General features: G+C 35.8%; 1 protein-coding gene across 4 annotated transcripts in view; it reads right to left on the bottom strand.

Moving 5' to 3' along the window:
* Nucleotides 1-4,910: 4,910 nt before the first annotated feature.
* Glra2 (glycine receptor alpha 2) overlaps nt 4,911-25,493 on the bottom strand; it is a 180,407-nt gene continuing 159,824 nt past the window's right edge. For 3 of the 4 annotated variants that reach the window (XM_027946531.2, XM_027946530.2, XM_071606179.1), the window contains exon 9: nt 4,911-5,189. In XM_027946531.2, the coding sequence (XP_027802332.1) occupies nt 4,911-5,189 (279 nt within the window). Of the gene's footprint in view, nt 5,190-23,504; nt 23,514-25,493 lie in introns of all 4 variants that reach the window. The other variant, XM_071606178.1, reaches the window with a different exon arrangement.

The following is a 25,493-nucleotide window of genomic DNA, read 5'->3' as shown; positions in this document are numbered from 1 at the left end:
CAATCCTTGGTTAAAAAAAAAAAGCAGGAGTAGCTTAAGAAATGATTATCCATTGAATTGAATATGATAAACTTCTGGTTATTCCTGATCCTCACTGATGAAGGGTCTTCTTGCTCTTGTTTCCATCATTTTGGGGGACCTGAAACCTCTAATGAGATTTCAGTCTGCATGAAGACTAACCAAGTTGCCCATTCTATAAGCAGCCCTGGGCCCTAACATAAGAAAGCCAGTGCAGTGCACATTTCACAAAAAATACCCCAGAGCTTTGCTTTCCTCTTTGAAGTTACATTCACTTATTTATGAATCATTTGTGCCAAAGTGATAATGTACTTTCTAAATTCTAGTTCATAGTCTAAAAACATCAAATACACACTGCCCTCAGCTCGGGGGAAATGTATTACTTGTTATTTATAAAATGCATTTTTACCAGAGTAGGAAGAATGCATCTTTTCTCATGTGGGATCATGCGTGACAAAGTGAAGGTAATTTTCCCTCTTTCAAAATGGAAATAAACACCTTTTAAATTGAATTATGTTGGACTATTTTTCAACCCAAGTATCTTTGGGGTTATTCAATCACATGACATGTTGAGTTTCTTTGAAGATGTTTTTAATGCTATATGCACAAATTTGAGCCATTTATCTTAGAAAATTTCAATGTAAATAATCCTCCTTTCCAATATATATTATTATGAGAAGGCAAGTAGTGGTACCATTACTTTTTACTTTCCAGGCTTTTCTTTTCTTAGATATTGATAGTTCATAGTCTGAGGAGTTAAGAAACAAACTATACTGGGGGCTTAACCTTTAATCTAATAGGATTTTGTTCATGGCATTTAATTCATTCTGCTTTGGTTTATCTATTGGTCAAAGGGTGGATATTGACTCTGATCTGGCCACCTTGGATGACTGTTAGAATCAAATGCTATTGTAGATGTTAAAATATATTGATATTTTCAAAGCACTATATGGGCATGAGGTTTTGGTATTCTCTTTAGTTCTTCTTTTTGTGACTTATGAAGAATATGTATTGCTCAAACCGTTCAAATTATATTTAAAAAAACATCCAAGTTGGCAAAAGTAAGAAAAAGTTTAAAGTAGAAGTTGAAAGATTTTAAAAGAATATCTGGCAGACATATGATTCAGACTCATCCCACAAATTGGCTTCAGGCTTAAACTAGAAATGTGTAATACCTAAAAAAAAATTCTGAATAGATTTTCCCCCAAAGCTGTGATTCATATAGTATGGAATTTTGTACTGTGTTTTGGTTAGAACCTTCTTATTTGATATTAATGGAGTAAGTGAAATGTAAAATGATATTCATTTAATCTTTATTGGAAATTTTGCTTTCAGAATTTGGCAGTTCTGTTTAGTAGCATAGATGAGGAGCTTAATGCTAACACTGTTTGGATGGATTTTAAAACATTTACAGCTAGTCTAGTTTGTAGCATCTATTTAGGAACAAGTTATTTGAGAATTCCATAAAGAGATTCAATCCTAAGTCCTTCTGATTTATTCTTTCTTGTGTGTGTGTGTGTGGTACTGGGGATGGAACCCAGGGGTGCTCTACCACTGAGCAACATCCCCAGCCCTTTTATGTTTTATTTTGAGATAGGATTTTGCCCACACTGAAATCGAACATGGAATTCTCTTGTCTCAGCCTCCTGAGTCACTGGGATTACATGTGTGAATCACCATGCAGGACCATTCTGATGTTTTTGTTTTTGTTTTGTTTTGTTTTTTCAATACCAAATATTGAATTCAGGGGTGCTCAACCACTGAGCCACATCCCCAACCCTTTTTTTATTTTATTTAAAGATAGGGTCTTGTTAAGTTACTTAGGGCCTCACTAAGTTGCTGAGGCTGGCTTTGAACTTGTGATTCCCCTGTCTCAGCCTCCTGAGCTGCTCCTGTCACTACACCTGGCTCATTCTGATGTATTCTGAAAACCAAATGGTAGGAACTGAACAAAGGTTTAAAAGACTAATCCTCCAGTAATCCTGATGTGAAAAATGGTGGCAATGGAGAGTTACCTCATATGATTTCTGCATTGGGGAAAATTTACGTAACTTTGTCAATAGGCACAGCATAGCCTCTTTCACTAATGTTTTCCTAGTAACACTACTAATATTCATTGGGCATTTAATTTCTGTCAGGCCTTGAGGAGAGCCTATGAAAATATAACCACTTTCTTTCAGAAACTTCCAGTCTAATGAAAATAGGTAGTAAGTTCTCTTCCCCAAGCCGTGATTTCACTCTTGAATTATTTTCCTCCAATTACTATTATGAAAAAAGTCCTAAATAAAATCTTCTGTAACATTATGGGACATTAACTCTTTCACAAGAGTATTCAGTATTCAAAGTATCCTCCCTGTGATTTTATCTTATTTATATAATCCAAATTGGTGTATTTACAAGTTCTTTTCACTGAATGTGGATTAAAACCATGCAAAAACCAAGAAATCCTCTTGCTATCCAGGATGCCTTCACCTACTTGAGTGGCTGGCAGTTATACCTTTTGACTTTCTAATGGAGGGAGCTGCATTGACTCTCCACAAATTATATGGTGCACACATTGGTTAGCTTAAGATTTTCTCTGCCAAATGCCTCTCTACTCTTCTCATGTAGTATCAGGGTTATCCCTAGGATTCTTCTGGAGTCAGGCCCATTTGGGGTGGCATTTTAGCCTCAATTTTACTGTTTTGCAGCAGGAAGAAAAGAATTGAGAACAAAGACTTTACCTTTTTTGCTTGTTGAGGAGTATGAAAGAAATTAGTGTTTTAGGAGTGATGCAAAAAGCATGGTATAAAACCTGCCAAGACTATACATTCTGAAGCTTCCATTCAGAGGATAGTCAATATTATTCATAATAATAATTTTATTATTAAGCTGTTAGTCATTGAGAATTTATTATGTTTCTTAGGCATGGCGCAGATTTTACCTGCATTTTTCCCAGTCAGTCTGCTCAAAGCTCTATGAAACAAACACTATTTAGAGAAGGTAGGTGCCATATGTAAGATCACATGGTTGATAGGTGGTTGAGCTTGTCTTTGAACCTAAAATTCATATTTCTAGCTACTCTGAAATATTCTCCTCTATGGAAGTTTTTTTATTATTTGAATAGGTTTGGAAGGTCATAAACATTGACTTATGAATCTTCCTGAGAATGTTATGTTGGATACCTTTGGTTAAGGAAACTCTGTAAGGGATAAGAAGAGTTACCTGTTCTTTACTTAGGTTCTCAGAATTTTGCTTTCATTTTGGAACTTGATTCTGTACAAAATCAGGATGGGTAACTACACCAGTTGATCTCAAGTTTCTTCTCACCTTCAAATTCTATTATTTCTCAGTGCCCTTGGAACATTACCTTTTCTCATATAAAATATCCAGTTTTAGATTCTGCTCACAATGCACTTCCATTTCCCTATTTCTACAATGAAAATAACATTTTTTTCTCTTTTCATGGGAATATTATAAGTATCAATAATGTAATAGCTGTGTAAGTGCTTCAAGTTTATGAGAAGACCAGATACAAAAATCCAAGTTATTATTGTCATCTAAATGATTTACATTTTAGAACAAAAATGGAAACACTCTAGAGAAGTTTGTGGCACACTTAGCTTTATTGAAATTGAACAAATGCATTTTTAAATAACCCCTTTTACAGCACATGTAAAATTTAATTATTTCCTTATGGTTTTACAGGTTGTCTTTTATCTGAGTAAGCAAAAATACGTCTTTATTTCTTACTTAAAACATGTAGCCAGGATTCAAACCACGTAGCTCTGGTACCAAAAAGGCAACGGGTTATGAAAATCACAGTACAATTTTAAAATTCTTTAAGTTTAATCAAGGATATTTAAAACGATATTCACTTGGATAGACAGTAGAAATCATGGATCAGTCAACATTAGGACTAATAGTTTTATCTACAATGAAAGCAGAAATGGGAAATTCAAGCTAATCTGACCTACACCATTCAAGACATACCATCTCCATAAATACTGTGACCGAGTGGCTGCAATGGCTAAGTCACACTTGGGCACTTAAAGTTCCACATAAATATAGCAAAAGCAATATATATATATATATATATATATATATATATATATATATATATATATTTATATAGTACTAACTTGGATCTAAGATAAAATGGGCATTTATTTTTGAAAGGGTACACTATCAAATCAATGACACGATACACAATTTAAACTCCAAAATTACAAAATTACATCTAGGAGAGAAAAATAATATTAAAGTGCACACCTACACAGACAGTAAAGTAGAAATCTGGGTTTTTTTGTCATTGGTGTTTGTTTAGTTGTTGTTGTTTGGATAAGTAGAAATGACTTATAACCCACAAAAGGATTCTTGGGTGGAACACTAATTACAGACATTGTAAAGAACATAGCTCAGGAAGCTTGTTTTAAAAACGAGGCAGCATTTTCCTGAAAAAGTTTGGTCCTCAATTCACTATAGACTAGTCTCTATGGTCAGATAGTAAGCATTTTCAGTGTGTGTGTTTGTATGTGTTTTAAGCAAACTTTTCAGTACCAGAATTAGTCAAAACTAAACCAAACAAAACCAAAAAGTAATCAGCCCTTGAGAACTTGACCCTGCATATCATGTCTGATTGATGCATCATCTGAAAGAACAACGCTTAAGACTATGGATAGGAATTATGCTTACGTGATTCTGCAACACCTTAGTTTTGTGCAAACAGCTTTCTTCATTGCCCACATAACTTATCTTTTTTTTCCATGTAGGTGCCAGGAAACCCGCCCCCATGATCTTCCCTCCCCCCTCCCTTAATATTCTCCTCTGTCAAAGTGATATAAAGACAATTTCACTGTGTATTTACAAGCACAATACTTAGGCAAGAAGGTCCCAGGGTCTGTAGGGCACATCTATTTCTTGTGGACATCTTCATGCCGAATGATCTTGTACGTGATCCAGTAAAAGATATTGAAAATTAGGAAGGCCAGTGGGAAGGCAGCTCGAGATATTGTGTCAATCCTTTTTGCCCGGTCCACGAACTTCTTCTTGATGGCATCTGCATCTTTGGGGGGTTGTGGAAGCGGGTTGGCAGGTGTGGCCTTGACAGCTGTTCCATCTTTCACTTGGAGGCAATGACCCATCCCGTAACCACTGAAATTAAAACGACTTTCACGAGTAACATCTTCTTCCTGGTAGAATAAAGACAGAGGAAGCACAGATTGGCTATCAATCAAATTTGTTTGAAGAGGCTTAAAATCCTTTAGAAGTAAAAAGATAAATCAGTTAACTGGTGGTGTAGGAGGCTTTTGGAATGGGGAATTCCCTTTCAAGTTTGACTCCATTATTCATGGAACAAATACAGTTCATTAACTTTCCAGGCTAAGAAATTAAGGGTAAGAAGAATGACTTTCTGGTCATTTTAATTAATTAACAAACAGAAACACCTACACTATATTCAGTACTGACTTTCCCAAAATCTAGTTTGTGAATACATAGATTTAAATAGACTGTTTTAAAGCTAGTTTTCCAAATTCTAATATTACATTGTAAATCTATGAAGAGGACCATTCATCCATTCATTCATTAAAAAATAAAAACACAACATTTCCTCAGCCCTTGGTAAGTGCCTGATCCCTAGTTAGGAAATTTTAGCATCAACACCCATCCACAAACCACTTCTCCAGTAACATTAGCTTTATATTGTTAAATCTGAGATGAACCCCTTAAAATGTACACTGGTTTCCTCTCTGGCTTCTAGATTAAATATTCATTATTTGGTGTGAATATTTCTACCATGGCTATTTTTTCCAGTGTTGACTTTTTTTAAAATTTTTGTTCTAAGGATTGAACTCAGGGGCACTAAACCACTGAGCCACATCCCCAGCCCTTTGTACTTTCTTTAGAGACAGGGTCTCACTGAGTTGCTTAGCACCTTGCTTTTGCTGATGCTGCCTTTGAACTCTCGATCCTCCTGCCTCAGGCTCCTGTGCTGCTGGGATTACAGGTGTGTGCCACTGCACCCAGCTCCAGTGTTGACTTTTTAAAAATTTATATATGGCAGTGGAATGCATTACAATTCTAATTACACATATAGAGCACATTTTTCATATCTCTGGTTGTATACAAAGTATATTCACATCCAGTGTTGACTTTTAACATTGGCCAGTGAATCATCTCTACCATATTTAAAAGTGTCATTGGGGTGCTGGGGATGTGTCTCGGTGTTGAGCTTGCCTTGGCATGCCTGAGGTCCTGAATTCAATCCCTAGTGTCACAATAAATAAATGAATGTGCCATTTTAGCTGATATCAGTGATATTTTGTGTTATTTCTACATAAATAAGATAAAAGACTGAAAATTATTTTTATTCCTAGGTGTAATGGGCAAATAGCCTTAGAGACATGTATATGGGATCTGCAAATGTAGTTGGGTCAAAGGGGAAGTTGAATGGTGGGTTGAAAAGGTGGGATTGAAATGATCTGCTTAGTACAAACTTACCTTTTAATAGCCATTGATTGAATCTTCTTTTGTAACTAGATCACTGCCTTCCACAATATTATGCAACCCCTTGCTGAATGCTTTACCTTGGCAGATAATAATCATTGTCATGTTTTCCACAATGCAAGAAACCTACTATTTACTTTATTTCATCAATGTTAACTGCAGGTCAGTAATGCCTTCAGGCGTAAAAGGTATCCTAAATGCAGAACTTTTAACATAATATTAATGAAAGCTCAACTGTAACCCAAATGGGGTGGAAGGACAAACTGTATCATATATATTGAAATGAATTTTATAAGGTCAACAGAAGATCCTAGCAGAGGTAAGGAAGGTGAGAAGAAGTATTTCAGTTTATTATGTGAAGAATGAAGAGTGAGAGAACACATGGTTTAAAGAGAAATGCAAGAATTTTATGATGATTTGATTAGATTACAATATATGTACTCAGATGGATGACTGCAAAGTCCAGAAAGGAGGACAGATTGGCTTCCATGTGGATCACTTAACTAGATTAGTAGCCAGGTGCTGCTTCTCTCTCCATGTGAGTTACATGCAGCCTGAAAATGAAGAAGAGAGTACAGAAGAGTTCTTGAGGCCCTTGGTTTATTGACATTATCTGCTGTGATCCAGTACTTCTGGTGAGGCCAGCTGTAAACATGGCTGAATATTGCATTGCCACCTGACAATGATTTAGAATTCGAGTTGCTGAATACTCCATGTCACCATTTGCCATGTAGATCTGGTCTCTATAAAAATTTGGGTAGAAAACACAAGGCTTATTTACTTGATAGAAGTTCTTATTAATGAATGGATCTAGTGCTACCAATAAAAGACATTAATTATAACATTTAATCAGCCCATTTCTAATAAAAAAAAACTCAGGCCATAGCTCTTATAAAAATTAACTGTGAAATAAAGCCATTTTTGGCAATAATTTTATTTGTTTTATACAAGGTACTCTCTGTTCAAGGTATTCTCTCTCATTTCTAAATAAAATATAATAAAGATGTGTCATTCAGCAATTTATTATTGAGTGTTGACTCTATGGCAAGCATTGTGCTTAGTTCTGGGATGAAGTTGATGAAGTTGTACAAGGTCTCTACCTGCATGAGCTTTCAGAATCCAGTGGAAGAGGCTAACCTAAATGCATTATCATATAAGGAAGCTGGCAAAGAACATTCAGCCTGACATCTGAGTATTTCCCTGTGCACAGCCATATAAACTCAACAATGAAGACTCAAATAGGACTCAGATTCAAATATTAAATCTATTTTCTTTTCTTTTAAAATGTGAATGATACATTTTATGAAAGCAAAAGTTTCAAATAAGTGAAGTTTTATAAAATGTGGAATAAATAGATATGTTAATCATTATAATGTCATCATGACCATCCAAAAATTTATTCAGTGCTTAGCAAGAAAGGAAGCAAACAGGTCATTAGGAGGAGGGGCATTGCTTGTGATATGGGTTATACACAGTCTTGAACATTTTAACAACTATGAATTGGTAATCAGATCTTAACCAGTGTGTGAGTGAAGTAGAAATGGTGTCAGTTTGTTTAGCAAAGAGAGATCTACACTGGGAATTTGAATATTTGGGTAGTAGGCCTGAATCTAAGGTCAATAAACTATGTTGACTTTATGCAAATTACTTATTTTTTTTCAAGACCTTCAGGGATCTCATGCCAAAAAAGTCCAGCATGCCCTAGAGCAGTGGGTATTGGTTCTGGTTGCTGGAGAACTTTAAAACAATAATACACACACACACACACACACACACACACACACTTCTTCTCCAATCCTCTTTCAAATCAAAGGAATCAGAATCCACGAGGATTACAATTTAGGATCTAAATTTTTAAAAAGCTAGTGACTCTAGTGTAAAAGGTTGGAGGCCAGTGGCCTCAAGGAGTTCTAATGCCCATCTCTAAAATGCACAACCCATTCTAAATTATTAAATCTAAACTTACTTTTCAAAAGGAAACAACTCCTCAACAAACATTTCCCCTTATTTGTCTAAGTTTATGGTGCTTTTTTCTCTTTCCATATTAGTAGAATCTTGCAAATTACTCTTCTCATATCTAAAAACATTTTAGAAACTCATTACTAAACATATAGTTCATTGTTTGAATGAGATAAGATTGTTTTAGATTCTTGAGCCCCTAAAGAAATATAAAGGGCAGTACCTTATTATCAGCACATGAAACAAAAGGAAACCTAAATATATACATCAAATGTTTATTTTCAGACTGACTCATTCATTTAATTTCTATAGCCTTTCCCCCACATACTATGAATGGACAGCTGAAGAGATTAACTCATTCAGTTAACTACTAGAGCTAGAATAGAAGGATGCTAGGTTAGAATATCATTATTTTGTACAATAAACTGTAGGTGCTTAATAAATGTTTGCTGAAGAGTGAGCAAAATGGAATTTTAAGGTATTCCCTATGCTTTAAAATGCTGTCTTCATTCATCCAACAGTATTTCAAATTATGTTTCTGAGCATAGTTACAGTTAATTAAATCAATTCTTTAAAATTCTCCACCACAAAAATAAATCTGTTGCAGGTACACATTATCCATTTAATTTCTAATATGTAGGAGATTTGAATGCTAGTTAAGAATCTTCTTATTTACCATTATGAATCATTCAATGCCTATTAAATATATAAGCTTAAATTATCTACATAAAAGGGTATGGTTTTGGTTCAGAAAACATATCTGCAACCAATTTGAATATTGTGTATTACATTGAGTGACTAAATGCCTTTCTAGAAGGTTTAGAGTAAAATGTTATGATAGTATGGTAAGATTCCTATATGAGGACAAAATGAAGATGGGCTTTGGGTCATGGATAATGGAAGCTAAAATAAAGAGTAATTTATAGGCACAGCTTAGTTGAGCATATTCACAGGGAGAGTCTGATCTTCCCAGTAAGGAAAGAATTTTAGGTGTATGTTTCCAGTTTTTCTAATGAGCTAGGAACCCAATTAGTTAATTATTTCTGCTTATCCACCATCTTCATTTACTAATCAATAAACACTTCTAGATGACCCTGTTTTGTTATTCACTGATTTGTTAAATTCCTACAGAAAATGAATCTTCTGGTCAAAGTTTTAATGTATTTAATTTCTATACCCTACTTTGATAAGATCGCAAATCCTGTGTTCTGTAGGAAACACTGCTATGGCACTGTGTAATTCATTTGAGATTATCTACTTAAATTCATTTTGTGCATCAGTTTTACTTATTTTAAAATGTACTCATTTTTGTGTTTGGAATAACTCCTGTCTAAATGTGAAATTAGACCTAAAGCTCACCAGAATTTCATTATAGTGAATTGTTTGTTGAAAGAAATGATTTCAATATAATTAAGGACATGGTACTTATGAAATAAAATATTTTAGTTGAACCAATATCTTGGGTTTTTCTTTTATGCCCTAGCAAGGAGAAAATAAATGATTTCTTAAATCAAGGCAGGAGCAAGTTCTTTCTATTGCATCTCTCATCCATATTCTTTGATTGGATTGAGTCTCTTTTCTGTTAGGAACAGGAAATCACTCAGTTGGAATTGGAGATTGTAGTGATCCTCAGTCAATGCAAGGTCATAATGGAATCTCTAGTCATCCTTTGGAAACAGCACAAGTCCAAACAGTCCAAACTTTTCAATGAAAAGTTCCCTCTAGCAAATTATGGCTGGGTGATGTTTATCCATAAACTTGACCATTTTTAAAAATTAAATTATTTATTTATTCTAATTTGTTATACATGATGACAGAATGTGATTCATTTCATATTACACATATAGAGCACAATTTTTCAAGTCACTGATTGTACCCAAACTATTTTCATACCATTTTGTGTCTTCATACATTACATAGAGTAATGATGTCTAACTTATTCCACCATCATTCCTACCCCTTTTCCCCCTCCTTTCTCCTCCTTCCCTTTTATGAGTCAGTATCCTCATAGGATGGGGGTATAGCTCAGTGGCAGAGTGCTTGCCTTGCTTGTGTAAGGCATTGGGCGAACCCAGCACCACATAAAAGCAAACAAATAAAATAAAGGCATGCTGTCCATCTACAAGTACAAAAGAAATCTCAAAAAGGAGGGGGGCTGGGGATATAGCTCAGTGGGTAGAATGCTTGCTTCATATGCACAAGGCCCTAGGTTCAAACCCAAGTACCACAAAAAATAAAATAAAATAAAAAACAAAAAACTTGACCAATTCTATTACCTAGATGTGGGTAAGAAGAATGACTTTGGCAAATTTTTCTCAATTCTTGGCACCTCAATTTCTTTCTCCATAATATAGGGCCTTGTGAATATATGTAAGTAATAAACAGATATCATTTATTGATTATGACTGTGTACTGTGCACTTAAATCCAGTCATTCCTTTTACTAAAACAATGGTGCAGCTCACATTTCCTAGGAAAATTGAGGCCAAAAGAAGTCATGTTCAAAGTTATGTAGCTAATAAATGGTGAAGCTGAGATTCAAATTCATGTCAGTCTGATTCTAAAACTGTTTGATTCCAAAGACCCTACGAATCTTTGATTTGTGTGAATTGTTGCCCCTATCAAGCCCCTAATGGCTTCTATTCAAGATTATGGATGAAGATTCTCAGTGAGCTTTGCAGAATGAAGTTGAAATAAAGAAAAGCAAATATAGTCTCTTGTTGCTTAATGACATGTGGTAAAATAAACTAAAACTATCAAAGTGTCATTTGGGCATATTATGAAAGGCAGTGTTTCCACAATAAAATCATATCAACAGATCATCTATTTTTCAATGGAGGATGTTTGAATCATTGATTTTTGAAAAAAGCAGTTCCTGGGATTCATTTCTTAAGCATGTGCTATTTATTTATTCATATTTTTAGCAAATACTTATCAGGCACCTATTATGTATTTCTGATATGTGGTAGCAATACAGCAGTGAACAAGAAAAGTCTCTGGTGTTTTGATGTTTAAATTCTAGTGGGAAAAAAACAGTAATTAATAAACGAATCTCTCTCTCTCTCTCTCTCTCTCTCTCTCTCTCTCTCTCTCTCTCTTTATCCCTCTCTCTCTCTCACACACACACACACACACACAGGCACATACACATTTGTTAAATGTTGTCCAGGTAAACTTCCAGCTTCAACCTCTAGATGAATGATAATGCCATTCAATGAGGAGAAAACACTAAAAGAGGATCATATTATATGGGGTAAGATAATGCTGTGATGGGGGTACCCTTGATACATTCAGATGGAGATGTGAAGTAGGTGACTGGAAGGGCATCCTGGGTTTTGAGCTACATTTTATTTCAAACCCTGTGATCAGTTTCACCTATGGAAATCTTTTGTAAGTTATTATTTATTTCTCCTTATCCAGAAAGTAAGATAACAATACCAAAAATATCTTTCCATTTTACTATTCTTGTAAGTGTGCATTTAATATTGCAGGTCTTGGTAGTGGAGGTAAATATGTTTTGCACATGGAAGAGAAATGAATTTTTGTGGCAAGTGGTTGGGATGTGGCAGAATATATTTGTAAAAAAAATGGCCTCTACCATATCTCCCATCCATATTTTTTTCTTCATTGTGACTTTGAAGCTCCTCCTACTGAGAGTTAGGAGTCTGTATCTCTTCACCTTGAACATGGGCAGGTTTGTGACTTGTTTGTAACTAAAATATGCAGTGAAGTAACATTGCATGACTTCGAATGCTAGTTCATAAAAGATGACATAACTTCTGCCTTGTTCATTGGCCACTATTGCTGGAAGAAAGCCAAGCCACATGGAAAGGCCATGTGTAGGTATTTCCACTATTGTCTTCAAACAATGAGGGATGAGTTCCTGGGAGTGTATAAAAGTCTGTAGTTCTATTCCCTAGGACATTGCCTGGTTCCTAATAGTTATTCAGTAATCACGTTTCTAACAATTCTCTTGATTCTGGGTAAGGGCTCAGAAAAGTAGTGCTTCCTGGGGCAGGGGAGGGGACAGCCATCATCTCTTAGCTGCTATCTTTCTCTTTACCAATCTCAGTCCTTTCTGCATCCTCTAGATCAATCTTCCTCCCAAGGAACTTCCATCTCATCCCTCTCACTCCAGATTTAGTCTCCTTGATATCTCCTAGGAGTAGAGGAAAATACTGGGCTTAAATCCAAAAGGCTTGAGTTAAATTCACATATTTGTGAGTTTGGGACTATGTCTCAAATGTTTTGCTCTTCTGTTTCCTCCTCTTTAAAATGAAGAGCTTGCACATTGAGTATTTTTTATAAGTTTGTGAGTACAGGACTATAACACTGCTTAATATGTTGCCTTGAGACTAATCTCTAGCTAGTTGATATGTTTAAGACTTTCTGACCTACTAGGGAATAGACTGCATGAAAATAAGTCTTTCCTACCCCTATCCTGATACCTTCTACCAGAGTCAACCTCATAGGCATGCACACTATGCAGTTACACAGGAACCAATGCTTGTAAGTGTCCTGTGGTTGGTATAATGTTCTGCTATAGCCATCTTGAAATAATGTGTTTTGAACAAAGACTCCACCCCACATTTTCATTTTGCACTGAGTCACACAAATTATGAAGCCATCCCTGCCTTAAGCTGCAGCAGAATTGGTGGCATTGGTTCACTGCTTCCATTTCAAGGCTTAATAATTTTCCAGTTTCTCATCTCCCACTCTCCTTTGTGTGACATTCAAGAACTCCCATGTCCTGCCTCATACCTCCTTCTTCCATTGGGTTTCATGACCTTTGACTTTGTTCAACTGCTTCCCTTTGCATTGATTTGCACCTCTTTTCAACTAGTGTGCTCCTTCATGTCCTTTCTGACTTCACTCTGCATCTTCCTAGTCAGGATGTCTTTCTTGACCTCTGAACCTGGGCCATTTTTTTTTCCTAAGATGCTGTAGCAAATGGCACATGCCTCCCTAACAAAAATTACTGCTTCTTTTTAAAATCAGATATTTAAGAACTGAAATTGAATTTCACACATGTATGAGTTTGCCAGAATGAACCCAATGACTATATATAACTATAAAGTTCTAATTTTGAAAAAAAATCATTTATTTACATGCCAGCCTCTTTCATGTAACTTTCATATAACCAAGACGGGGTCCTTGATTATTTTGATATTCCTAGTACCTAGAACAACACTTGACTGAACCTTCTTACACTGAATGTTCTTAAATGAATGGTAGAACAAAATCTTTTGTTACATGAAAATCCATCTTATTCATAGATTGCTTATTTATGCCTATTTTTGCATATTGGGTTGATATAAAATTAGGGAAAAACCTAAATTCAACAATGTCACTTAAGAATTAAAGTATTTATGATTTATATATGAAACATTGTTCATTTGTTTGGCACACTGATAAGCTAGTGAGCAGCCAGATAGTATGAAAATTAGATCTACTTTATTAACAATCTTGGAAGAAAATGTATACTCCTCTGCAAAATAAAATGGAATAGACAGATCCTCCAGAATATAAAGAAATACTTTTTTAAAAATATTTTTAGTTGTAGTTGGACACAATACCTTTATTTTATTTATTTATTATTTAATGTGGTGCTGAGGATAGAACCCAGCACCTTGTATGTGCTAGGTCAGTGCTCTACAGTTGAGCCACAAACCAGCCTCTAAAGAAATACTTTTATGCATATATTTTCAAATAAAAAAATAAAAGTAAGTAAATGAAAGTCCGCATGTACTGGATATATATAAGTATTTCACCAAATAGATTAGGCTTCATAACTTATCACCCATAGCAAAAACTAAGATGTATTTGTTTAATATTAGGGAACTTGAACTCATATGCCATCCATTTGAATTTGGCAAAGATAGTGAAATTCCTATAAATCTATGGTTATCACCAAATATCAGTTTTAAGTCTTGAAGTTCTAATCAGTGGAACATTATCTTTACAAATCTCTTTTAAAAATTAATATCTATACTGTGGTACTGTGTACCATGTAGCTTTCATTACATAAAATCTTCTTTGCTTCAATCACACATTATATTTTTTTTTAAATTGCCATCAGGGCTTTTAATTCATGACAAGTCTTTAACCTGTGCAAATGTGTGCACAAGGGAGGACAAACTGAACAGTTATGTTATGAGCAGGAATTTTGGAATCAATATTGCTGCAGTCTACAGATGGAAGGAACACAGGCATAGGAGGTTGAGTTGTGCTAAAGCTACCTAGTTACCCACCAAGACCCATTCATTTTCTATTTCAATGGTGCATTGTCCTTTAGTTTAGTGTTGCTTAATTGCAGCATTATTGGCATTTGGGGCCAGATGTTATTTGTTATCAGGAATGAGCTTTGTACTTCTGGATATTTAGCTGTATCCCTTGTCTCTACTCAATAGATACCAGTAGCATGTCTCTTCTTCTAGTTGTGAAAACCAAAACTGTCTACATTTGTCCAGTATCTCCTAGAGGAGCAAAATCATTCCTACTTGATAACCCCTGTTTAGTTGGTCACATGTGTGCACACGGACAGACTGCATTTTCTAGCCTCCTATGCATCTGTGTGAGATATGCAACATGTCAAGATTCAGGATTTAAATCAGCTCAAGATTCAAGGCAGTCTAGTCACCTTTTTCCACCTCTAACATTATATACTGGTCTGAGCCACCCCATAGTGGCTTTTAGATCCCCAGCTTCTAGATTCTTTCTCCCAACAATAATGTCTACTTTGAACATAGCAACTAGGGGGATCTTGGTGTAATGTGAATCAAGTCTGGTCTTATTCAGCTCAAAACTCTCCAGTGGCTCTCATTCAAAGGTTCTTTTAATGTCCCTTTCACATTTCAGACTTCAAATCTTGCTGTTCCCCTTCTCCCCAGAGATCAACAAACATTTTCTATAAAGGACTAGATAGTGAATTGTTTAGATTTCATGGACCATGCAATATCTGAAGCTCATATGTTTTAAATATATTTTTGAATCTAATTTTCTATATAAAATTTATACTTCATTGTACTTTGGACCATGTCTTACCTATAACACCATAATTTTAATAGACTAGAAGTAATTGTTTAATTGTTTTTCTTTCTGCTTGTGATCTATAAAGCAGAAATATTTTCACTTGATATCAGATGCAGTCTGAGAGAGAGGCTTAAAATTGATAACAAAGTTGCTATGTTTTGATTTCTCAAGAGAGTAGCTATGCCTTGCATATGGAAATTCCTTCCTAATAGTTTCTGTCAATTCTGCTCTAGGTAGAGTGCTCAGAAGACACATTAAATTTGAATAAGCATGAAGGTGAACATTTTCCATCTGGAATATGAGTTGTTAGATTATTAACATCATTTACCATCTGTTCTGGGTTCAAATTGAACATTGAGAGTGGAGGGAGAGGTGATCAGGGAATGAACCCATTGCTAAACACAAAACAGTAATAGCAATAGCATCAATGATAAATCACACCAAGAATTTGCTTGTTTTCTAATTTGGATAATCCTGACTGCCAAATTCTCCAAGCCATTATCATGCTTCAATCTCTCTGTGTATACTGTACTTACACACTTGGTGTCAAAGTGAGCATCGTGCAGCGTTATCTGTTCATTTCCCAGAATTCTCTTCTTGATTGGTTTTGGGTTAACGTTTGGCAGTGAGATAATTTGGGAGATTTAGAAGGTGGAAAGTACCAGAGCCCATTATTATTGGAAATCACTTGTTGTCAGATGAGGCTGCTTTGTTAGATACAGTGGTATTCCTGAACTTTCTATGGGCTCCTGCTTTATGGTCCCAATTTGGTGGCTACACATTGTGGTGTCTCAAGATTTTCCTGTGAGTATCTGCTTTCTAACCCAGAATTTTAGGTGCAAGTCTCATCTTTTAATAATTGTCTTTTAGATCTTCATTCTCCTGATTATTCCCACATTCATATAAACCCTGATTATTATATTAAACCCCTATTTTGGCACAAGTTTAGTGTCTCTCCTTTCCTGACAAAACCCATATGGATGCACATATTCTGGTACTCCATACTTTTAACTACAAAACATTGTATTACTTCAAGTTACTATAGTTTTCTTCAATTAAGATGTATTGAATATCATAATGTGGCAAGAATTTGGAAAGAAACAAGATAAAGACAACAGCATCTTTTCCTTAAAGTCAGAATGAATTTGGAGGAGCATGTCTAGAACATATAGCCAGTAATTTGCAACTGGGATATATTTAGTTCTGTAGGGGACATTTGGCAATGTCTGAAGACATTTTTCATGGTCACAATGAGAGGCAAGTATTCTATTGGCATTTAGTAGGTAGATCCCAGGGTATTATTAAACATTATGTAATACATAGGCAACCCCCACTGGAACACATGAATTATCTAGCCTTGAATATCAATAGTGCTGAGGCTGGGAAATCCTGCTATAGACAGATGATTGTAACATAATGTGATATCTGCTATGGTAAAGGAATGCACAGGCCACCAGATACTATGGAAGAAGAAATGCTATGCTAGAGTAATTAAAGGAAAGCTGTTCGTCACTCTTTCCATAATATCACAGAATGTACTGCCTCCAAAGAATATACATGAATATCATGGATATGTATAGACTAACCATCCTTGTAAAGGGAGTCTCATTTTAACTGATCCTGTTTTCCAGTGCCAGTACAGTGTAGCTCACATGAACTCTCTCTACCTCTGGCTAGGAGTTAGTGTCTCTTAATTATCTTGCATCTTAGGGATTCATTCAGTATCAAAGAGAGAATCTCATTGATACTCCAGCTTATAGACTGTTCTCCATAAGTCATTGGATAAAATAAGGGCTGGGTCATAAGGTTCAAACAGGACAGATTAAGGGCAGGGTAAACGGTAAGGGAGTGCTTCCAGAGTAGTGAATGATTCTGAAAGCATACCACACAAAGAACTGTTAAAGGAACAAGAAAGTAAAGTCTGGAAAAGAGATGAGCCTGGCTTATATGACAGGTATATTCAAAAGAGTGAAGGGATTTTATGAATTCAGATTCACATTTATACTAATGGCTCCAAGGGACCTAATCAGAAATAATTGGCTGACATTACAAGGAGACAGAATACAACTCAATGTGGTGATGAACCTTTAACAACTGTATTACTAAATCTGGTACATACCTTTGGAAGGTCATGGATTTCTTGTTGCTAGAGACAGTCAAAATTTTAACCATTTGTTGGAGATGTTGGATGGTTTAGGTAACTATGTGACCATTTAGATATCTTCTGTTTGTGGGAGTCTCCGACTTGGTGTGAAAATTACTGATGTAAAAAGTCTAAGAGGGCAAACCACATTGAAGGCAGTGCCCCAAGTACAGGAAAGATGTAATCAGTATGCCATGTACAGCTGCAACCTTTTTTGACCTCCCCAAAGGTTCTAGATGTTTGATCCAGTTTTGAGACACCCTGCTCTAATTTCTCTGTCAAGTATCTTTCACTTGTTTAATATTATATTTAATCATTTCCTAGGGTTTCAGTTAAGCAGCAAGTCCTTTGCTGCTGCTATAATTTTGAAGAAGATTCTAATATAAAATATTTAAAATATAGAGTATAGGATAAGAAAAGCCCCCCAAATAGTAACATGTAACCTCACATTATGTAAAGGATTAGACATTAAATTGGGAATATTTTTAGAGTCCAACAACCATATTCATGGAGTTATCTTTATTATATCCAAGTTTTTTTTTCAATACTAGGGATTGAACCTAGAGCCTCACCCATGGTAGACAAACATCCTGTCACTCAGCTGCAGCCCCAGCACTCCTCCTTTTGAGAGGAGATCTTGCTAAGTTGCCCAGGCTGACATCAAACTTGGCAATCTTCCTGCTTCAGCCTTATGCTATATTACATAGGTTGTATTGTTATATGTTTATAATAATACATAATAACCTATAATAGCCAATAATATCAGCCTTCCAAATACCACTTCTTTTTTTTTCCTTCTTCCCTCCCACTGCTCAATTTCTGCTGGAAGGATCACAGAGAAAAAGGAGTCAAGGCTGTTGGCAGTCAAAGTTTAGAGAGTTGTTTGTTTCTGCAGGGAGCTCAATAAACTCAAGAACTGAGAACTCAATAAGATCACCTCTATGTTTGTCTTGCCCTTGATGTCTTCCTACAAAATGGAAGAACCAGGTTAAATTCATGCTGCAATCACCCAGGCTTGGCAAAAGTGTTAGGAGTTTTTGAGCAGAGGGGCAATGAGGCATGTCCTAAGGGGTGAGATGTCTGTGGGCCATCACTTTACTGCTTTACACAGCTGTAGAACAAACATGGTTCTCCAGGTGAAAAAAAAATATAATCCTGCTCTCTCTGGCCAATCTTACTTCCTTCTGAATTTGCATGATCCTCTTAAGCTAGCTTTTCTCTAATGAATATGGACTATAGGCTCTGTTTTAAAATTAGCAGTTACTGAGGCAGGTGAACACTGTAAACAATCAGGAGGCACTTTCCTATTACTTCTCCCAAGGACATTTAAACCAGTGGAGTGAACCAGAAACACAATCTATGCTCCCCTTTTTCTGGCTTATTATTTAGTCTTGCAGATCATCTGTGCCCTAGCTCTCTTCCACATTCTCTGCAGCAATTTGTTTGTTCATTAGCACTTCAGCTATGCCTCTTACAAGTACCTCTTGCAAATAAAATAAATAAAATGGAAAATAATGGATAAAATGAAGGTTCTTTCTTTTTGATAGAGCATCTGTAGTACATTTCCTAAATCTCCCCTTGTCTCTGCTTCATTACTATGGTTACCAGATTTAAGACTTCAGACAGAAAACCTGTCTGTAGGTCCAGAGGGAAGATTGATTGTTGTAAACACAGAAGGCAGAGATTGATCACAATGCGAAAATAACACCAGTTATCTGTTGATCTAATTGTTGACCAACTGAGTTTCTAGTTAAGAAAGTGTGTGTGAAGGTATGTAAGATAGTATTTGAGAGTCTGACTTCCTTTTCTTTTCAAAGATGCCAATGGAATAGTTATAATCAAAGAAAAGAGGAAACATTATGTGTTTCTAAGAAGATATATTTTCAAGGAAAATGGACTTAACTTCTAGGTTAGTCTTGCTTTTTTCCCCTCTAGCTGTGTGCCTTAATAAGGCACACATTGTGCCCAGCCGAGGATGACACAACTTTGACATTGAAAGCATAAGGCACTGAGTGATGACCCCACTGGGTCATGAGCATCATATTCCTCCAGTGGGGTGTGAGAGTGGGCTGGTAAGACAAGGGTAAGAGTCTTAGTTTTAGGGAGGTGCCAGCAGTTTTACAAGGTACATACACCTCCTATCCCTGTCATTGTAACAACCAAATATTTTTGCTATGAAATACCATAAGATTTCACTTATATGTGAAATCTAAAATAATCAAACTCATAGAAGTAGAGATAGAATGGTAATTTCCAGGAGATGGTAGGAGGGAGAAATGGAAAGATGTTGGTCAAGGGTTACAGCCTTTCAATTATGCCAAGAAAATAAATCCTTGGGATTTAATGTACAGTGATGTGACTATAGTTAATAATACTGTATTGTATACTTGAAATTTGCTAGGAGTATAGATCTTAAGTATTCTCTCCACAATGAAAGAATGAAGAAAGAAATTGGCAACCATGTGAGGTAATGGATGTTTTAATTAGTTTGATTATGATGTTTTATTTTATAATGTGTGCATATATTAAATCAAGTTGTACTCCTTAAATATATGCAAATTTGTTGATTATATCTCAGTAAAGTTAGAAAAAAACAAAGACAGTAATCTAATAATGCATACAACACACACACACACACACACACACACACACACACACACACTCTTTTTGCTGCGACCCAAAATAGGAAACATATTTTCTATTACCAAACATACACATATACACGCACTCCCACACACCTTAATATATCCAAAGGAAAAATTCAGAAAGTAGTAATTTTCCAAATTAGGATGCACTCTGATATTTTAATCCTTTCTCCCAGCTTTTTTCTTTCAAAAATGCTGCTGATGAGCACTGAACTGACTTTATGACCCCTCAATTTGAAAAGTACTGTACTAAATGTCACAATTGGTTTCTTTGCTGCTAGAATTCATTCCTTAAATATATCCTGAACATCTGCCATATGATAGGAACGTGCTAGCCATGGGGGAATCTAAAAGAGGGGCTTCTTGATGAAGAGCAGAGTCACACATTCTGTTTAAATTTAATGCAATGGTCACTCATCATGTTTGAGAAAGCACAGGGATTTCACAAGAGTCTGTGAGTCCACCTCCTATGTGCCAGGCATTATGCTAGGCCCTGAACTCTTTCTACTGAGTCCTAGATTCTGTGTGTACAGCTTTTGATTGATTTTAGCAGTGAGACAGCTGTAAATACTCCTATGTTTTCAAGAGCTTCTCAGGAGTAGAAACCATCTTATAAGAAATAAGAACTAGTGTTCAGAGTTTCTGAATTCATTTTTCTGCCTATCTATTATCTGATTGCTTGGCTCCTGTATAAAAATGCAGACCCTACTGGCACAGATGACAAGGGTTTTTATAATCAGACCCTAATGGATTATTCTAGTTTTATTTTTCATCATGTCTCATTACAGATACTATGTTTTAGCTGTTCTCTGTTCTCTCAGTGGTTCAAACTTTTCCATTTTTCTAGGCCTTTCCATGCGTTATTCCTTCTGTCTAGTGATTCTCTTTGACTTTTGTCTCCTTGGTAAATTATAATTCAATCTTCTATCCTCAGCAAAAATAACAACTTCTTCCAGGGTTTCTCTTCCCTCCTGATTTCTGCCACCTTGGTTAAGGAGTAGCCACTACTCTTTTTCTGTTTTCTCCTAAGTGCTTGCATTTATTGTGTTGAATTTTAACATATATTTTTTAGTCTCTTTTACACTGAATAGCAATTAAGGTAATAAAAAATCTAGTTTTAATTAAAGAACCAGAGGACATTTTACATGAACATGAGAAGACAAGTTTACATAAAGAGCTCCACTATACTATTCTATGTAACTGTCTATTGCTTTTCTCACAGATTTGTACTTTGGAGTAGAAGTCAGATTATCAGTGGGCTGGAATCTGAACCACACATAGCTATACACATTTAAAGTGTCCTTTGTAAAAAATGGCATGTCTTATGATGGTTTAGGGATGGTTAACTGTCCACTTTTAGATCCCCAAGCTGTGAATCCTGAGTAGAAACCAGAAATTCATTCAACAAACGTTTTTCAAGCACTTGTTATGTATCAGAAACCATGACAGGCTTTTCAGATTGAAAGACTAATGGTCTCTGCTGTTTAGAAAATTTCTGATGACATTTTCCTGAGGGTTTCAGAAATATAAGTGAAGGCAGGAGAAAGGAAATATTTGATGAGCATTGGATGTGTACAAAGCATCATTCTTTACATGTGTAATCTTGCTTATTCCTAACATAAAGCACATGAGAAAGTTTTATTAGACTCCTTTTACAGGTAAAGAAACTAAGGCTCAGAGTGTAATTAAATGGAAGAATTATTCTAGAAAAAAAGTGCTATAATGAAGCAAGTTAACAGGATACTTGGCTGGACTGAGGAAGGCTAACTTCATGATGTATTTTTGTAAACTTTTAAAATCTGTCATAAAGGACATAAGTGTGAAAGAACATTTGGTGATTGTAAAATGAATTAAGACATCTGAATTCTGGTCACCTGGAGCTGACTAAAGCTGACTGCACAACATTCTGCAAACCTTATAAACTATCCAATTGAAAGCATATTTATGCTCCAGAATAAGTTCATATGACTATTTAGAACTGTTGTTTTACTAAGATACCTAGGGGCAAAGTTTCATCATGTTAATGAAGGTGAAGTTCCTCACTCTAGTATGGATTCTATTGAATGACATTTCAGATTGTCTCTTGTGTATGTGAATACAGAGCTGAGAGGGCACCTTCTCAGAGTTACAGGAAAGGGTGTTGCATGAAGTTCATGCTTGGTTCCCAACATCAGAATGAGAAATCTATGCTACCTAAGAGCTAGTGCTTACTCTTCTTCAGAAAAACAAGGGCTAGAAGTGCATCTCAGTGGTAGAACTCTTGCCTAACATGCAGAAGGCTTTGAGTTCAATTCTCAGCTGTGCAAAACAAAGATCAAGTTACTGTTTGTGTTTGAAATTTTTCACAATTAAAAATAAAATTCAGTAAATAATTCAAGTAACTATTGTAATGAACTTAATATTTTATATCAAATGAAAAAATCATTTATTTAGAGCTTTGGACCATTCCCCATGTCTTAATAGTGTACCTTGTTTTAGATTGTGCATATTGCAATGTGTATACATTTTCTAAGTGGACTTTTTGCAATATGTTCTACAGCATCACTTCTTAAGCTTTCATGCTTGCAGGTCCCCTGGCGATCCTTTCATAATGCACTTCCTCATTCTGTGGATCTGGGGTGGGCCTGAGAGGCTGAATTTCTGACAAGCTCCAGGTGATGCTGATTCTGCTGGTTAACAGATGACATTTTAATAAGTGAGGCTTTAGAGCAGTCATTCTCAAACTGGACTGCATGTTGGAATCACCTGCAAAGCCTTAAAATAAGCCAAGATGCAGCTGGGCATAGTGGTGCCCACCTGTAATCCCAGTGCCTGGGGAGGCTGAGGCAGGAGGATCCAGAATTCAAAGCCAGCCTCAGCAATTCAGTGGTGCCCTAAACAACTCAGTGAGATTCTGTTTCTAAATAAAATAGAAAATAGGGCTGGGTATGTGACTCAGTGGTTTAGTGCTCCTGGTTTCAATTCCCAGTACCCAAAAACTCAAAGATTAATGTGTTCTCCCCAAAGGATTGAGATTTAATGGTATGGGCTTTGGTATTTTAAAAAGCTCCCAGGTGTCTAATGTGTAGCCAGGATTGAGAACCCTGTTCTATTGGGTTATATCTTTCTAGAAAATAATGAAGCTAGTATCTACTGTAACTTCTGTTGCTATAGGATAAATTCAGAAGTGACAGAGTAAATGAAGTGGAAACATTCAATAACTTAACCTCATAATGTTTACACCCATGTCACCTTTGTGGAAAGCAATTAAATCAGGAATCCAACAAAATTCATGCCCCCATTATCAGTGCAAAGAATAATATTTTAGACCTCTTATTTGCTATCTGGTGTAAATTAAAAGAACTTTATGCAGAGTAAAAAAGAGCTTTCTTATAAAGGGGAAATTCCTAATTAAAGAGAATTTCTGACTAGATCATCTTTTGAGTCATACTCTAATTACTCCTGGCACAAATGACTTATTTGTTCAGAAGCTGGTTACAGTCATGAAGCTAAGCCTCCCCCCACCCAAGAAAAACCTCAGTTCTCTCTGTGTGTAGCATATCTCTGCTCCTTACATTAAGGTTTTCTAAATCTTAGCATTTTTGACATTTGAGTCAGATGATTCTTTGCTGTAGGTGCCATACTGTGTATTGCAAGATGTTTAGCAGCATTCTTGGCCTACCCACTAGATTCCAAAAGCATATGTAGTCCCCATCCCCCAAGTCATGAGAACTAAAAATGCCTCCAGACACTACTGAATATCCCCTGAGCAGGAAAAAGTAGCTGTAAGTTGAGAACCACTACCTTAGATCAAAGGAGGCTACCTTGTCACTGACTCTCACTTTTATTTGAAAGTGAAGGTGTGGAAAGCTCTGATGTAAATAAGAGGTAGATCAGCAAAGTATGATAAGGCCATTTTCTGGTGAGCACTGAAAGAGTATAATTTTCATTACCTATTTTATCTGTATTTTATGTATTCCCAAGATGAGTTGAGAATAATTTACAGTAAATATTTCAACACCACATGAATTTTACAAATGTTGCTTCCTCCTTGAGAAAGAGACCTCCTCAAGAACTGGAAGTATTCTCCCTTTCTAGGAATTGCCCCATGTTCTTCCTTTTTTCTTATTGACTTCTACAGCTTCATGAAGTTTCAAGCAGTTTTCATATTCTTAATTTCCCTTTTCTAATACAGAACGCTGTGCAAAATAAACATTAAAAATACTTGTTGAATAAATGAATTCTAGGATTGTTCAGCAGCTTAAAATGAAAAGTTAAGAAGACAGTTGCCATTTCCTTATACTCACTCTTGCATGGAGTCAGAATCATTTATTTTTCTAAATGGTTACCTTTGCCTCTGATGCTACTTCATCAATCAGGTGGGAAATAACTCCAGATTTACTTAGTGTTTTGCCCAAACAAGAATCACAAGAAAGAAACAAGAATAACATTGATAGAAGATAAATTAGTACTGTGATTAGGCAAACCCACATCACCAATGAAATGTTTGGGAAGCACCAGACTTCTCTCTCATTCAGTTTAATCTTTTTATCAGTTCATTTATGTTTAAATAACTACAACTTGAATTACCATGAAGCATCTTACAGCATTTAAGAGCAAGACAGTAAAAAACGTTCAAAATATCTACTATAATAGCTTTTATAAGACAATAATATAGCTGAAGTCACAGGCTTGATTTCAGGAACAAAATTACATTATGAAATAAATCAAGTTGTTTGAAATATGTCAAATTATTTGGGAAACACAGTAGCACAGAAATACTTTAGCAATGCCAACTGTAAAGTGCAATAGATAGAATATAGTTGTTGAGCTGTAATGTGGAGAAACCCCTGCTGTGCCCTCAGAGATGCCACTCACTCTTCCTACATTCTTACTAAAGTGTGGGTGCAAGAGGATCTGTTTAGTAGGAGGGGAGGGGATGGGGTTTAACTGACTGTGATGTTTATCAAGCCCCTGGCCCAGGAGGCATTACACCTTATTTGCTTTTGTTCTGAGACAAAGAATTGCATACAAGTGGTTTGTTTGGGAGACAATATTGGAAGTCTGGTGTAACTCCACATCATGTTCAACCACAAGAATGGGATTAAAATTGTAATGGGTCGCACCACATATAAGTATAATATGTCAAAACACACCCCACTGTCATGTATATCTAAAAAAATAAAATAAAATACCCATAAATTTTAGAGGCTATGCATGATATAAACTGAA

Source organism: Marmota flaviventris, chromosome X, assembly GCF_047511675.1.
Source record: "Marmota flaviventris isolate mMarFla1 chromosome X, mMarFla1.hap1, whole genome shotgun sequence".
NCBI lineage: Eukaryota > Metazoa > Chordata > Mammalia > Rodentia > Sciuridae > Marmota > Marmota flaviventris.
This window is presented reverse-complemented; position numbering and strand designations above follow the sequence as displayed.